General features: G+C 41.7%; 1 protein-coding gene across 1 annotated transcript in view; it reads right to left on the bottom strand.

The window, feature by feature from the left end:
- The window catches only part of MORC2 (MORC family CW-type zinc finger 2), an 84,089-nt gene that overhangs the window by 33,279 nt on the left and 36,141 nt on the right, over positions 1-14,669 (bottom strand). Inside the window, exons 8-12 of the mRNA XM_060249071.1 lie at positions 12,802-12,913; positions 8,679-8,804; positions 6,650-6,729; positions 4,021-4,103; positions 3,129-3,214 (exon numbers count right to left, since the gene is read on the bottom strand). Of these exons, the coding sequence (XP_060105054.1) occupies positions 3,129-3,214; positions 4,021-4,103; positions 6,650-6,729; positions 8,679-8,804; positions 12,802-12,913 (487 nt within the window). The remainder of the gene's footprint in view (positions 1-3,128; positions 3,215-4,020; positions 4,104-6,649; positions 6,730-8,678; positions 8,805-12,801; positions 12,914-14,669) is intronic.

Here is a 14,669-nt window from a genome sequence, read left to right as displayed (position 1 = left end):
CTTAAGACACTTGCAAAAGGACCGGCCATCACTGCTGCAGAATGTGTAATGTATTTTGCGGTGTCTCAACCTGTAGCGGCCTCCAACTGCTTTCTTCCTGCTTCACATTCTCCATTAGTTTCTCTCTGCTGCTCAGAATCAAACCAGAACTGGCCATCCCCTCAGCTTTCCAAAAGGAAGTTGTCTCAAAATGTGCAGTAGACATATTTTTATGAGGTGTGTTATCCATTCTCAGACTTATATAACTGCTGTCTGACTTGGAAGCATATAAAATAATAAATGCCATGGTGGGAGTGTATTTTGTTCTTATTGCACATACTGCTTTACCACCATCATCCTAAACCATAAAGTCAGTATAGATGTAAATATTATGCAGAACAACATTGGGTGGGGGGGTGGCCTACATACAGAAGGTCCCAGATTTAATCCCCACCCAGCACCTTCAGTTGAAGAGAGATCAGGCAGTGAGTGCTGTGAAAGACCTCCACCTGAAACCCTAACAAGTTGCTGCTAGATCCAGGTGGGCAACTGTTAAGCTGCTGCTAGTAAGAGTAGACCTTGACAGAACAGTCACCTGACTCAATATAGGGCAGCTTCATGTATTCATGAGACATCTTATCCCTGCTTATCTTGTCTGTCCTTCTGTAACAAGCTGTAATTCTCAAGCATTAGCTTTCCAAGGTCTCTGTAAAAACTAAGGCATACTTCTCACTGTGAACAATAACAGCGTGTTACAGCTTGTGAACAATAACAACTATGTTAACAGCTTGTTAACAAACTGCTTGATTCCAATACATTCAGCCAGCATTATACAAACAACAGAAATTTCTGCATGATAATTTGTGATCTGCTCTCATTTCTAAACAAAGTGAAGGAAGCAGAACATTGATTTATAAGCAGGCTAAGGAGAACTATATATAACGAAGTGGGTAAAATGATTATCTTTTTGGTTCTTATTCTGTGGGAATCAGCAAGAATACACTACGTAATTATTTGTAAGCCTAGGGAATGTATTGTTTTCTACAATAGCTCTAGCTCCTGGGACCACTTTCAACATCTCATTTGTTTGCACAAGCATTTCATAACAGCACATGACACTGTTAAAACTGTTAAAGCAAAGCTGATCTCACACCCTGGGCAATGCTTGTATGGGAGAATCTGGCAACTTCTTGCAAAAGAAAAAAAAGCAGTGAAAAGTGATATATTACCTCAATATAACTAGATTTGTTTTTAAATAGATGAAAACCCACCAGATGAAGCCCCAGAGGTGAAAATGCTTCTGACAATTAGAAGAGTTACAAAACAATGGGGGATTCCCCACCCCCACTTTCAGGTCAATTAAGAGAAAAACAAGAGCAAGGCCATTTGTTTCAGCTGTACATCTCAAGGGACAGTTCTTATGCTGAACTCTGCCCAAGACATATACTAAACTAAGCTTTGAGGCTTAGCTCCATCCTGGGGCCCTGCCCAGGTATCGGAACTTTTTATTTCAGGCATTTAAAAAGGTGTGCTGTCCCTTTAAATGTGATGGCCAGAACTCCCTTGGAGTTCAATTATGCTTGTCACCCTTGTTTCTGGCTCCATCCCCAAAATCTCCTGGCTCCACCCCCAAAGTCCCCAGATATTTCTTGAATTGGACTTGGCAACCCTATTAGCAATCCCTATTAGTTTATAATTTGAACCACAAGGACATCCTGAATCCACTCCAAGGCAAATTAACTGCTGAATTTAACTTTTGGAGTCAGATTTTCCAGTTGCGACAACTATATAACAGCATAATAAGATAACTTTATCAATGCTTATTCTTATCCTCAGACCTATGCCATAATAACAAGAAGGAATGATCAGGTTCATGTACACCTATAGCATCTTTATTGTGTTCTTATTGCTACAAAATCCACTTTAACTTCTTCCAACTGTTCCTGTGACAAACTAGCTCCTTAGCAAACTCATTGCTGACCAGCACTAAAGAAGCACCTTTTGGTCCTTCTCATTAGTCCTCAAAAGCATCCTGTAAGTTAAGCCACTGTTATTCAGCCAGACAGGGAACTAGCCAAATAAATGGTGCTTTTAATTGAAGGTAATTCATCAGGATATTACCTTCCCAGCAAGAAAGACAGTATTGCCTTGAAGGGTGCAATATTTTGAACACATAATCCCAAGAGGATCTCTGTTTAACCAGAATCTTTTTGGTAAAAAAAGAAAAAAGAAAAAATGCCCTTCAGGAGAATTTTAGCATTCCCAATACTGCAGCAAATCAGCAGTTGCTGAAGATAATGCCCTCTTCTATAGCCATAACAGAATGCACTATAAAAACACAGAACTTCTGTACCAAGGTTTTCCAAATTTAGTGTGCAAAAACAGTTTTGAAACCTGAATTATTCAAGTCACCCCCAAAAAGAGAAATTATGCAAACTAATTTATTCTGCAATCTCATTTTGCATGATTTATACCACTTTTGATAGTATAAAGCACAAGAATGAGCTTAGCAGATCACAGAAGCTTTGCTAAGCCTTGTTCAAAAACCTCGATAGTTTGAGATTTCAGCAGCGAACAGCCAGCCATTTTCAGATATATCTTTGCAACTATTATTCTCCCTACATACACACCTCAGGACCTCAATGGAGGATATGTCCTCTCATAGAATTGCAGCACCCAAACAACACTGATTTTTGCTCAACCACTTAAAGGAAATGAGGGATTCTCTCTCACACAAAATCAATTTGAAAATCAGATGGGAAGGGACTGGAAGAAACAATAAACCTCTTTGGGCCAACAGACTTCAACTGCCTTGCAAAAGCACCAAGTACTCAAGGTTCCAGGGAAAGCCTTCATGGTAAAGTGTGACACAAGCACCAACAAACTGCTATAGGTTCTCCAACAAATGCAGGATAATAAATATGTGACACAGAAACACAGAAAACCTCTGTTTAAATTTCTGCTCATAGTTTTTGGAAGCTCCCCCTGCCCCCAACGTACAACATCCTGAATTCTCTGGAGGAAGATGGAATACAAATGAAATAAGAGAACTGTACACCTTTCACCTTCAAAGGTGTTGCTCCCTCTATGGCCACTCACCTGTGGAGGGAAAAAATGCAACCACTAAAGAACTAAAGCACACCACTTACTGTTGTTTTGCCTCCTTCATTCTTTTCTTGACATCAGCCTCTCTGCGCATAGTTATTGCAACATTCTGGACTTGGCGCAACATGACCTGTAGATGAAAATAGAACTTTATCTTAAACTGAGCAAAAACAGCACTCGCTTTTTATCATTGCTGTCCTCACAAGTATTGTTTTTTCTCAAATGAATTAAACTATGGCTATCTAAAAGGCAGCAACAGAAATCAATCCCTCTGAGGGGTTATAATGCAGAAGATATTCAGCAACCCAAAGGGAACAAAAACATACACAGAGAATTTTTTTCTTAGATAGCAATTTCTCACTGATTGCTGATAAGTATAACTTTTCCATATTCCTCATTAGATAACTGACCATTGGGGCTACCCTAACCTACATCAATCTTAACCCCAAGGATAAGCTCCAATCCTGTTAAAAGAAATTATACATATATATTTCCTTACTGAACTACTGAAGGTTAAGAGTCTGACCTGGACACCAGGATTAACCACCAAAACAGGATTTTCTAAAATTTCTATATCCCGTTTTAGAAAATCAACAGGATTTTCCCAACATGCTATCTGTAGACATTGTCTTTAGCTACATTTACACCCAAGGTTAACTGGGATTCCTTTAAATATAAGAGGATTATATTTCCTCTTTATACTGCAGCATTAGTATAGATAGTCAGGTCAGACCTGGGCAAGCTTTAACTCACACCTGAGCACAGACACTCATTCTCTTTTGAACAAACAAGTGCTGCCATACCACAGGCCACTTGCATTGATGATTATTTAGCATCTGTGTCAACTCTTTTCTCTTAAGGAGCAGCTGCCCTGAATCCTCTCTTGAATCCTGGACTTTCAAATCATCAGCCACATACTGTATTTTTTTTTTTTACCCTGGACTCCCTTGTGACATCCCCTCCCAAGCGCAGCTCTAATGCACGGGCTTTGCTTTCTGCTTCTCGAGCTTTCTCTTCCGCTAAAACGAAGAGAAATATTAGTGTTAACATACAAAGTGGGACTTGGCCAAAAAGTAAAAAAACTGAAAGACAATTGGCAGAGATGTAATTTAACCGAACCAAATGATCATTTGCAGAGTACTGACAAGAATCCATATGGCACCTACACTTTACTTCAAATGTAACATGGTAACAGATGCATTTATTTTAATTTGTTGCCTACTCTATAAAGATCAGATATTTAGCAAGAAGCAATACCAAAACCAAGCTTTTGCTTTAGTTTTATGTTATCAGGGTAGCCTGGGAAGCAAAAACAGTTCTGGAAGGGCCCTCACCCTCCTCCAGTGGAGAAGGGGAGAAAGACGACCTGCCCTGCCAATGGGGGTGAAGGGAAGAAACAAGCTGCCATGGCTTTTGTCCAGCTTGCTCCTATCTGTATTGTGACATGCAGGGGCAGCCAGTCCTCTGCGGAAGCAGCTCCCAGTGGCTCCTGCAAGGTGGGGTCTGTGAACATGAAATGGTGACTCATGCTCTCCTTGCATGGGGCAGGCAACTCCTACAAGGTGGACATGGCTCCCGGGGACAGGGCCACGGGCTTCTGGTGGTGACAGACCCTGCATCCATTGCAGGACTGGCAGGTGGTGACTTCCACCAATAATAGACAGCACTGCCAAGGGTGCCAGGTCTTCAGACCACCAGAACCTTCCACGGTAGCCTTAAATGCCAGTTCGCCCTTGTAGGATATTGGCTTCTGCCTAGATCAGGAGTAGCGAAGCTGTGGCTCAGGAGTCACATTCAGCTTTTTCACACATATTATGAGGCTCTTGAAGCTGCCCCCCACCCCCGCCACCACCCAGCTTAGAGAAGGCATCTGTGTGTTTAAATCCCTTCTCTAAATCACGCCAGCTGGCATGGAAGGCTTAGAGAATCCATTTAAAGTTAAAGCTGCTTTCTTTCCACTTTCCTCTCATATTTCTCTCTCTCCTTCCTCTCCCTCTAAAGTCCCACTCCCTTGCTGTGCCAGCCAGGCTCAGAGAAGGCATCTGTCTCTTTAAGTCCCTTCTCCAATCCAAGCTGGCTGGAGTGGGGGCGAGAAGGGAGGCATGGAGAACACATTTAAAGTTAAAGGTGCTTGCTTTCCACCTCTCTCTCCCATCTATATGCTTTCTTTCCACCTCTTTCTCATTCCCCCTTGCTCCCCCTCATCTATTTGCTTTCTTTTCAACCTTTTCCTCTCTCTCTCTCTCTCCTCTTCCCCCTCCTCCCCCATCTATTTGCTTTCTTTCCACCTTTCTTTCCTTTCACCTCTTTCTCTTTCCTTTTCCCTTCCTTCCTCTCCCTCCCTCCTTCCTTTCCACTTCTCTCCTCACCCTTCCGTCATTTGTTTTCAATTGAAGGAGCTAGAGAATGCATACCAAAATACATCACTTCCAAGAAAAATTTCAGGAAACAAATAGTTCAAGTTACCTACTAGTTCAGTTTATTACCAAATATCAGTTAAAAACTGAAAAAATAAAATGTTGTACCATCAGCTCAAGGCTGCTTTATTCTTGCCTGATGCTATTTCTCTCTGTGTATGTGTAATGATACATAATTGCACAGTGAATCAGTGGGTTGGCATCTTGGGAACTGGCAAGACAGAGTAAGTCTGGTCACATTAATGTCTTGTGGCTTGCAAATATTTGACGTTTATTCTATGTGGCTTTACGTTAAGCAAGTTTGGCCACCCCTGGCCTAGATCAAGGAAGAACAATATTCGGCTATCCACAGAATTAGAACAACTGAGCGCTTCAATACTTCATAAATAGATTTATGAAGTGGTAGAATGCTCTGTGTTATTTCTGCAATACATGTTGAGGGATAGATTTAAAAAATATATTACTGTGCAAAAAAAAAAAAGCTTTCCCTACATACAAAGCCAACGCAGTAAAAAGCAGACTGGGCTAGAACTTTTTCCTGCTGCACTTTTTTTGTTTGCTTTAATTGCGAAGAATTTTACAGATTGGATGCATTCAAAAATGGCATTCCCACCTCAAGCCTGAACTGATACAGCCCACTCTACTACCTTATGCAGCTGCTGACAGCTGTATGTTGTGCTTCACCAATAATAGTTAATAGCAGCTTTTAAATGGCTGCTGCAAGCTGCACTGCTGGTGCCAGAGTGTCTGCTGACACAAACTACACTAACCCACCTGGGAGGTTCATGGGGGCTTGTGAGGGCAGGATGGCACAAACTGAGGTTCACAAACCATGAACCAGGTCCAGTTTATGACAAATTTTGGTTCATGCCTACCCCTATTTATGAACAAACCTAGAGAAACTGGTTCAGAAGATAGCTGGATGCTTACATGTTTGTTTATATGCAACTATCTGTCAAGGTTAAGTGCTGTTTTGTGTTCTTGGTGCCTCTTTGATCACTGTCTAAGGAAGGACTGCTCAGGAAAATAAGCAGATTCAACTGTTCTTAACCCTCAAGGGATAGCTACTGGTGAGGCATTTCAACCATTCCTTTTTACTAGGTGGTGGGTTAGTCAGTGGAAGGAAAGCGACACTTCCAGAGACTCACCTATCCGAGCCATGTGCTCAGCTTTTTTCACTTCTTGTTCCGCTCTGGTCTTGAAGCGTTTGGAAGTATATTTATACATTCTGCATGAAAAAGAGACAAAATGCAACCTCGTTAGTAAATCAGCAACAGCCTCAGTGTTTTGCTAATTCCATTAGGCCAGGCAGTCAGCCTTTAGCGAATGAGTGATGAAACAATAAGACAAACGAGGCTATCCTTAAGAAAGAACCATGCTGGATCACACCAAAGGCCCATTAAGTCCAGCATTCTGATCACACAGTGGCCAACCAGCTACTTCTAGGATGCCTACAATAGCATCATCCTACTGATGCTCCCCAGCCACTGATTTTAAAAGGCATACCACCTCAGGTACTGGAAGATTTCTACGAAGATGTATTAGAATATGTTGTACCTTTATGAATAGGTAACAGGATGTAGGTGAGATCAGACAGTGGTGACAGAGAGACTGAACTATTATAATCAACATCCAGTAATCGAGATTTCACTCCTTGTGACTTCTGAGTTCATTTTTATGTTACATAACTCTAAAGACCTATGTGGCTGTCTGTCTATACATCTATCTAGTACTGCTCATACAGCTATAGCCTTAAGTAGAAATTAAATAGAAAAGGCATTTCCCTGGTATTTAATTACTGCTTTTATAAATTTTGCCACCAAAAGGGTGACAATAACATTTATATCTGATAGTGGCCATATCACCTGGACTCTCCAATTCCATATTTTTAATTAAAGGAGAGATTAAATTTAGTCCTCAGCTTGTTGAACATAGGGCACTCTATAATCATATGCTCAACCATTTCAACTTTGTCATATGAACAGTATTTTATTATTTATTAGGAGCTATCCATGCCAGTTCTGATTTCCTTACTGTACACGTGGATTTCCATCTATATGTTTTGACTTCGTCTTAAGCTTTTTTCAGTCGTGGTTCTGATGTCAATCGGATCAGGCTGGTTTCAGAATGCTTCCTTACTGGATCAAATTTCAGAACTGAGGGTGCAGAAATCAATGATGGTGGCCAAGACTTGTGATCATATATGATCAGAATGTGGTGTCAGAATTTTTGTTTGCTTCACCAGGGCAGATAAATCAGCTGCTAGGTTGTTAGAAGCAGAAAGCACTCTTTCCCAAAGAGCAGCTTTTAACTAAGAACCCCTATTGGCTCTTGCCTTGGGGTGAAAAGCTGGTAGATGAAATATGCAGCAACATTATGACCCTTGCCCAGGCAAATCAAGCATATGTTGTGCTCAAAGGCAAGTTAGACATGCACAGCGAGTTCCATGTTCAGGGTTCCCAGAGTTTAAAATGGACTGCAGGAGAAGCAAGCCCAGCTAAGATTGGTTGTGTCTACAGGGAGCAGATTGTTTCCTGCCAGCTCAGCTCTGAACTGTTTTTGTTTGTTTTTTAACCAATATTTTTCTTCTTGGGTCTGTTGGACCAGAAAAAATTGGGATTTCCAAAAATTCCTGGATCTGGATACCATACCACAGCATTGAGATCTGGGATTTTTTTGGAAATCCTAAGATTTTTCTCACGAACCGAACAATACCAGCTGAAGTTTTTTGCATACCCCTTGAAGGTAGTGACTCTACTCTAATTGTGTTATGTAACTATGCCTGTGCAGTCTGTAGAAGTTCTACCTTCTTTAGTGGCCCATTCCAATATACGAAATTCATCCAGTAAAAATGCTTTTTAAATAAGTCTGCAGCAATAGCACACAAACTCTGTGTGAGCAGCTGCAAATTTCTTTTATGCTTGCAACTAATGGGAAGAACCAAGAGCTTTACAGGCACTGAACCTCCAGCACTGGGCCATGTGAACTCTTATTCCATTTGTTCCCTGAGTTCACACCAACTAGTCTGCATGTTTTCAAATGTACCTTTCTGAACCACAAAGGGTCAGAATGTTGCTTTGAGACGGGGGGGGGGGGGAGAAAGAGAGTGAGCAAATTGGACTCTGTTCACAGTACTCTTGCAGAACATGGCACACACATCACCAGTACGGCTCATACCGTGGCTTGTATAAGCAACAGGAAAGGCGTTTAGTTTGTACTTTGTGTCCATGGATGAATATTCTCATTCTGGGATCAATGTACAGAACAGCAGCATATGCACGGAAGGAGCGACGCTCTGGTTTCCTAAAAGAGAAAGGAGCTTAGTGAAACTGGGAAATCTGTTGCAGGGCTGTAAGAGAGTCCATACATGCTGCTTCAAGAAAAAAATTAGTCCAATTTCATCAATTTACAAGCTGTACCACATTATGTGATTAACAGCAACCTATTATAAGGCAGACCAACAGTTATAATTCTATGCATGATTAATCATTTATGTCAAACCTTCGCCATTTTTCTAACCTTCACTTGAGTGGATCAAAATAATGGCAGAATACCTGAGAAAACATTACAATGACTCCAAAAGGGAAAGCTTCATAGTCGTTATTCTCCCCTCTCCCAAAGTGCTCTCTAAAATGTTCAAAAGTAGTAGTAGGAGGGAGTCCTCAGCAGGACAAGGGGGGTGGGGGTGGGGGGGGAAGAAATCCTTTTTTTCTCCAGATTTTTTTCCTGGCCTTCACATCTCTAGGAATACCAAAAGTTGCAAGAGAAATTCTCACTGTTTGGCCTCTAAAACTGGCATAAAATGAGAGAAGAGATTCCAGTCCTCCCTTGAATTCTCTATATATGCCTAAAATGCAAAAAAAAAAAAAAGGGCAGGGTGGCTATCAACAGCCAGATCCTCTCTAAATTTGTGTAGTTCTGAATATAGGTTAGAAAAAAAAATAAAGCTGATGTCCTTGGAGGAACCCTGAATCTGTCACATATGCCTACGCTATTTCTCTGCTGCCTATAAAAGTTGCCATTGAAAAGTGAATACATGAGCTGATTTGTATCAACCTTCCGTACTTAATTCAGGTGGATCAGTCACACTCTTAATAGAAGTCAGATTCAGAATTTTAAACTCTTCTCACCACCCAACAAGTCTAACACCACACTACCACCACTAGGGTTCAAGGATCAGCCACACTTTTAAATGAAGTGATAAAGATGAAGAGTTGCGGAAGACTACTGTGGAAAATACACAGGGAGGGAGGGAAGGCGTTGAGGGGAGAGCGGAAAGGAAGGCGGAGCTGGCAAGGTCAGTGTAGGGTTACCAGCAAATCAGGAAAAGGCAGCAAATCAAAACTTGGGCAGGCCACAACTTTATGGATGCATTAAAAAGAATTCAAAATTATTTCTTGCAGCAAGGCCTTGTGGGACCTGGTGATGTGTGGTGGGGGCAGGCCTCAAGGGGCCACACCATAGCTACAGGCCTGCTTCCCAACATAAGAGAAGCCATGTTGGATCAGGCCAATGACCCATCCAGTCCAACACTCTGTAACACAGCGGCCCCCCCCCAAAAAAACCAAACCAACCCAAGTGCCATCAGGAGGTTCACAAGTGGATCTAGAAGCCCTTCCACTTTGCACCCCCCAAGCATCAAGAATACAAAGCAACACTGCCCCAGACAGTTCCAGTAATATACTGTGGCTAATAGCCACTGATGGACCTCAGCTCCATATTTTATCCAATACCCTCTTGAAGCTGGCTATGCTTGTAGCTGCCTGTGGCAAGAATTCCACATGTTAATCACCCTTTGGTGAAGAAGTACTTCCTTTTATCTGTTTTAACCCGACTGCTCAGCAATTTCATTGAATGCCCACGAGTTCTTGTATTGTGAGAAAGAGAGAAAAGTACTTCTTTCTCCATCCCATGCATAATCTTGTAAACCTCTAAGACACCCCACAGTCAACGTTTCTCTAAGCTAAAGAGCCCCAAGCGTTTTAACCTTTCTTCATAGGGAAAATGTTCCAAACCTTTAATCATTCTAGCTGCCCTTTTCTGGACTTTTTCCAATGCTATAATATCCTTTTTGAGGTGCAGTGACCAAAATTGTACACAGTATTCCAAAAGAGACTGCACCATCAATTTATACAGGGGCATTATAATACTGGCTGATTTGTTTTCAATTCCCTTCCTAATAATTCCCAGCATGGTGTTGGCCTTTTTTATTGCAACTGCACACTGTCTTGACATTTTCAGTGAGTTATCTACCCCAAGATCTCTCTCTTGGTCAGTCTCTGCCAGTTCACACCCCATCAACTTGTATTTGTAGCTGGGATTTTTGGCCACAACATGCATTACTTTGCACTTGGCCACATTGAACCTCATCTGCCACATTGACGCCCACTCACCCAGCCTCAACAGATCCCTTTGGAGTGCCTCACAATCCTCTCTAGTTCTCACCACCCTGAACAATTTAGTGTCATCTACAAATTTGGCCACTTCACTGCTTTCTCCCAACTCCAAATCATTAATGAACAAGTTAAAGAGCATGGGACCCAGTACTGAGCCCTAGGGCACCCCACTGCTTACCGTCCTCCACTGCGAAGACTGCCTATTTATACTCACTCTCTGCTTCCTATTAATTAGCCAGTTTTTGATCCACAAGAGGACCTGTACTTTTACTCCATGACTCTCAAGCTTTCTAAGGAGCCTTTGATGAGGAACTTTATCAAAAGCTTTCTGAAAGTCAAGGTAAACAACATCTATTGGGTGCCCTTTGTCCACATTTCGTTCACCTCCTCAAAGAACTGTAACAGGTTAGTGAGTCAAGATCTTCCCTTACAGAACCCATGCTCAGTCTTCCTCAGTAACTTGTGTTCATCAATGTGCCTACTCATTCTGTCCTTGATAATGGTTTCTACCAACTTTCCCAGTATTGTCACACTGACTGGTCTGTAGTTTCCCGGATCTCCTCTGGAACCCTTTTTAAAGATGGGGGTGACATTTGCTACCTTCCAGTTTTCAGGAACGGAGGCAGATTTCAATGAAAGATTACAGATTTTTGTCAGAAGATCCACAAGTTCACCTTTGAGTTCTTTCAGAACTCTTCGATGTATGCCATCCGGACCTGGTGACTTAGTTTTTAATTCGTCAATCAGTTGTAGGACCTCCTCTTGTCACCTCAATCTGACTCAGGTCTTTCAACACCCCTTCCAAAATTAGTGGTTCTGGAGTGGGCAAACACTTTTCATCTTCCACAATGAAGATGGAGGCAAAAAATGCATTCAGCTTCTCAGCCATTTCCCTATCCTCCTTCAGTAATCCTTTTACCCCTTGGTCATCCAAGTGCCCCACTGCCTCCCTGGCTGGTTTCCTGCTTCTAATATATTTGAAGAAATTTTTATTGTTGGTCTTTAGGTTTTTTGCAATATGTTCCTCATAGTCCCTTTTTGCCTGCCTGATCACAGTCTTGCATATGATTTGCCACAGCCTGTGTTCCCTTTTATTAATTTCACTTGGACTAGCTTTCCACCGCTTAAAGGAGTCCTTCTTACCTTTTACAGCTTCCATTACTTTGTTTGTTAACCATGCAGGCTTTTTCTTATACCTGTTTGTGCCTTTCCTAACTTGTGGTATATATTTTATCTGAGCTTCCATGATTGTAGTTTTAAATAGCCTCCAAGCTTCCCCAAGGGTTTTGACTGTATTTACCTTTCCTTTCAGTTTCCTCTTCACATGCCTCCTCATCTCAGAGAATTTACCCCTTTTAAAGTTAAATGTGGTTCTGCTGTTCTTTTGGGGCAACTCCCTATTTATACAAATGGTGAAATCAATAACGTTACGGTCACTGCTCCCAAGTGGTGCAATCACTTTTACATCTCTCACCAAGTCTTGGGCATTACTCAGGGCCAAATCCAGGATCGCCCCACCCCTGGTAGGTTCTGTGACCATCTGCTCCAAAGCAGTCACTGAGGGCATCTAGAAACTCAATCTCTTTCTCTCGACCAGAACACATATTGACTCAATCAATCTGCGGGTAGTTAAAATCACCTGACACAGTTTTTACGTTTAGCCACTATCTTTAATCCTTCCATTCTGAATGGCACAGTCCCCTTATTGCCCACAGCTGTATCTTCTTTTCACACAGGGCTGCAGTTCAGATGTTACATGCAGTTGACTCAATGACGGACTGAATTCAGAGAAGGAAGCTTTCTTTCCCCGGAAATAAGCATTTCAATTACTAGACAGCAAGCAGTATCTTTTCATGCTTTTTAACATGCACATGGGTTTAGGCAGCCAGTAGTGTTATACTTACGTCCCCTCTGGTGGGGTTTCAGCCATCTGGATATCTCTTGGGTCAGAGGTAACATCCAGCTCAGGTTCTCCGTTATCCATTAGTTTAAGGTTGAAAATGATCACCAGAGTCCCTGAGGCATCAGACACAAGGGCATTAAACATTGTATAGCCCTACTTTCTTTTTTGGGCAGAAAGTCACATGTACTTTATTTATCACAGTACTAAAGTGTGATTTGACAATTAAACATGAAACACTGGTAGAAAGGGTTTTTTTCTCAGTAGTGGAATGGAGGGCTTCCTTGTAAGGGGTCAACTGTCACTCATTTTATAGGCAGTGTTATACAGATCAGCTAGTCTCCGGTTCCTGTGTGGGAGGTCCCCCAGTTAAAGCTAACAAAAGCGATGGCTTAAAAACCTCTTAACAACAGCTATAAACACCAAAAGCTTATATTTAATAGAAAACAGGTTTCCAGAACACTGCTTACTGTGGCCTGGGAAAACAACATGTCTCTTTATGGTATTCAAGTGGTCATTTGTGACATTTCTAGAGTAGAGAAGAATGCCCTTCTTTCCAACAGTGAGAAGCACCCCTTACAGCAAAATTCTATTTTCATATCCTATCAGTAGAGGAAAGCATCCTTGCAAGGACTGAAAAGCTGGCCACCATTCCGGGTTAATATTCGTCAAGGGACCATTGTAGAAAAACACTTCAGAGAATCTTCCTATTGAAGGCTCTGTTGGCAGAGGAAAAAAAGTGTCCAACCTATAGTATTTCAAAAAGGCTGAGGCAGATGCCCAGATGGCAGTCCTAGAGATCTTCTTAGGGGGGAGAGTATTTGAGAAAACAGCCGAAGTAGTGACGTTCCAGTAGAAAAGTAATGATCCCAGAAGGAATTGGAAGGTATTGCACTTTGTAGGCCAGAAATACACATGCTTTTACCTACCTCTGCATGTTAATTTGGTATCTTTCTTGCCTTGAGGGAGAATACAAAGTGGGCACTGGAGGTTCAGAAGGCATCAGTGCATTTATCATCCTATGGAGGTCTAATCTGCACCATTTCCTCTCATGATGGTGGCCAGATTATGAAGCTGAAGGAGATAAAAATCCTTTCAGTTTCTATGAAATTGTGTGTTCACTTTTGGGATGAGACAGGTTGATCCTTCTTCCTGGTTAACAAGACACTTCTTTGACCTCATCTCTTCTGGCCAAAGAGTCAATGACAAGCCATCTTGAGAGGAAGTATTCAAAGCATAAAACATTAGAAAGACAGAAGACCCTAAGTATGTTATGTAGGCCCCAGCTGAAAAGAAGCAGATGGTGGTGGTGATGGCGATGATTGACAGTACTTCTGAGGAAGTGGCAAAAGTGAGAATGAGCTGGAAGGGTTTTCTGCCCAGTATTGTAGATAGGATTTATTTCTTAAGCATGCTGAGGAGTAAGGTCTGTTTGAAATCAGAATGCAAGAAGCTTTGCAACTCTGTTGGAAGGTTGATGTGACTATCAAAACCACAAAACAAATGTCTTTTATTTTAATCTCATAGATCCTTGGATGGATTGTTTCTAGAGGCCAATAGGATGTTAACAAGCTCTTGAGAATAGCTGAAGGGTTCTCCAACTCAAGTAGAAAACATGGTATCAGAAAAAGCCGATGAATAAAGATGTTGCAGGGCTGGGGGAATAATTCACATGGGATGAACTACCACGGTCACAAGGTTAGAGAGCTGCAATGAGGAGCTATGAAGAAGTCTTCATTTTCAATGACGGTCTTGTTTAAGACTCTGGTGACAAAAGAAACTGGATAAACTTCATGTAAGTGGTCCAAGAATGGGTAAGGGCATTACCATGCTCTAATCTCTCTGACTGAAGCCTGCAGTACAAGCTAGATC

The sequence above is a fragment of the Heteronotia binoei genome, chromosome 11 (genome assembly GCF_032191835.1).
Source record: "Heteronotia binoei isolate CCM8104 ecotype False Entrance Well chromosome 11, APGP_CSIRO_Hbin_v1, whole genome shotgun sequence".
NCBI lineage: Eukaryota > Metazoa > Chordata > Lepidosauria > Squamata > Gekkonidae > Heteronotia > Heteronotia binoei.
This window is presented reverse-complemented; position numbering and strand designations above follow the sequence as displayed.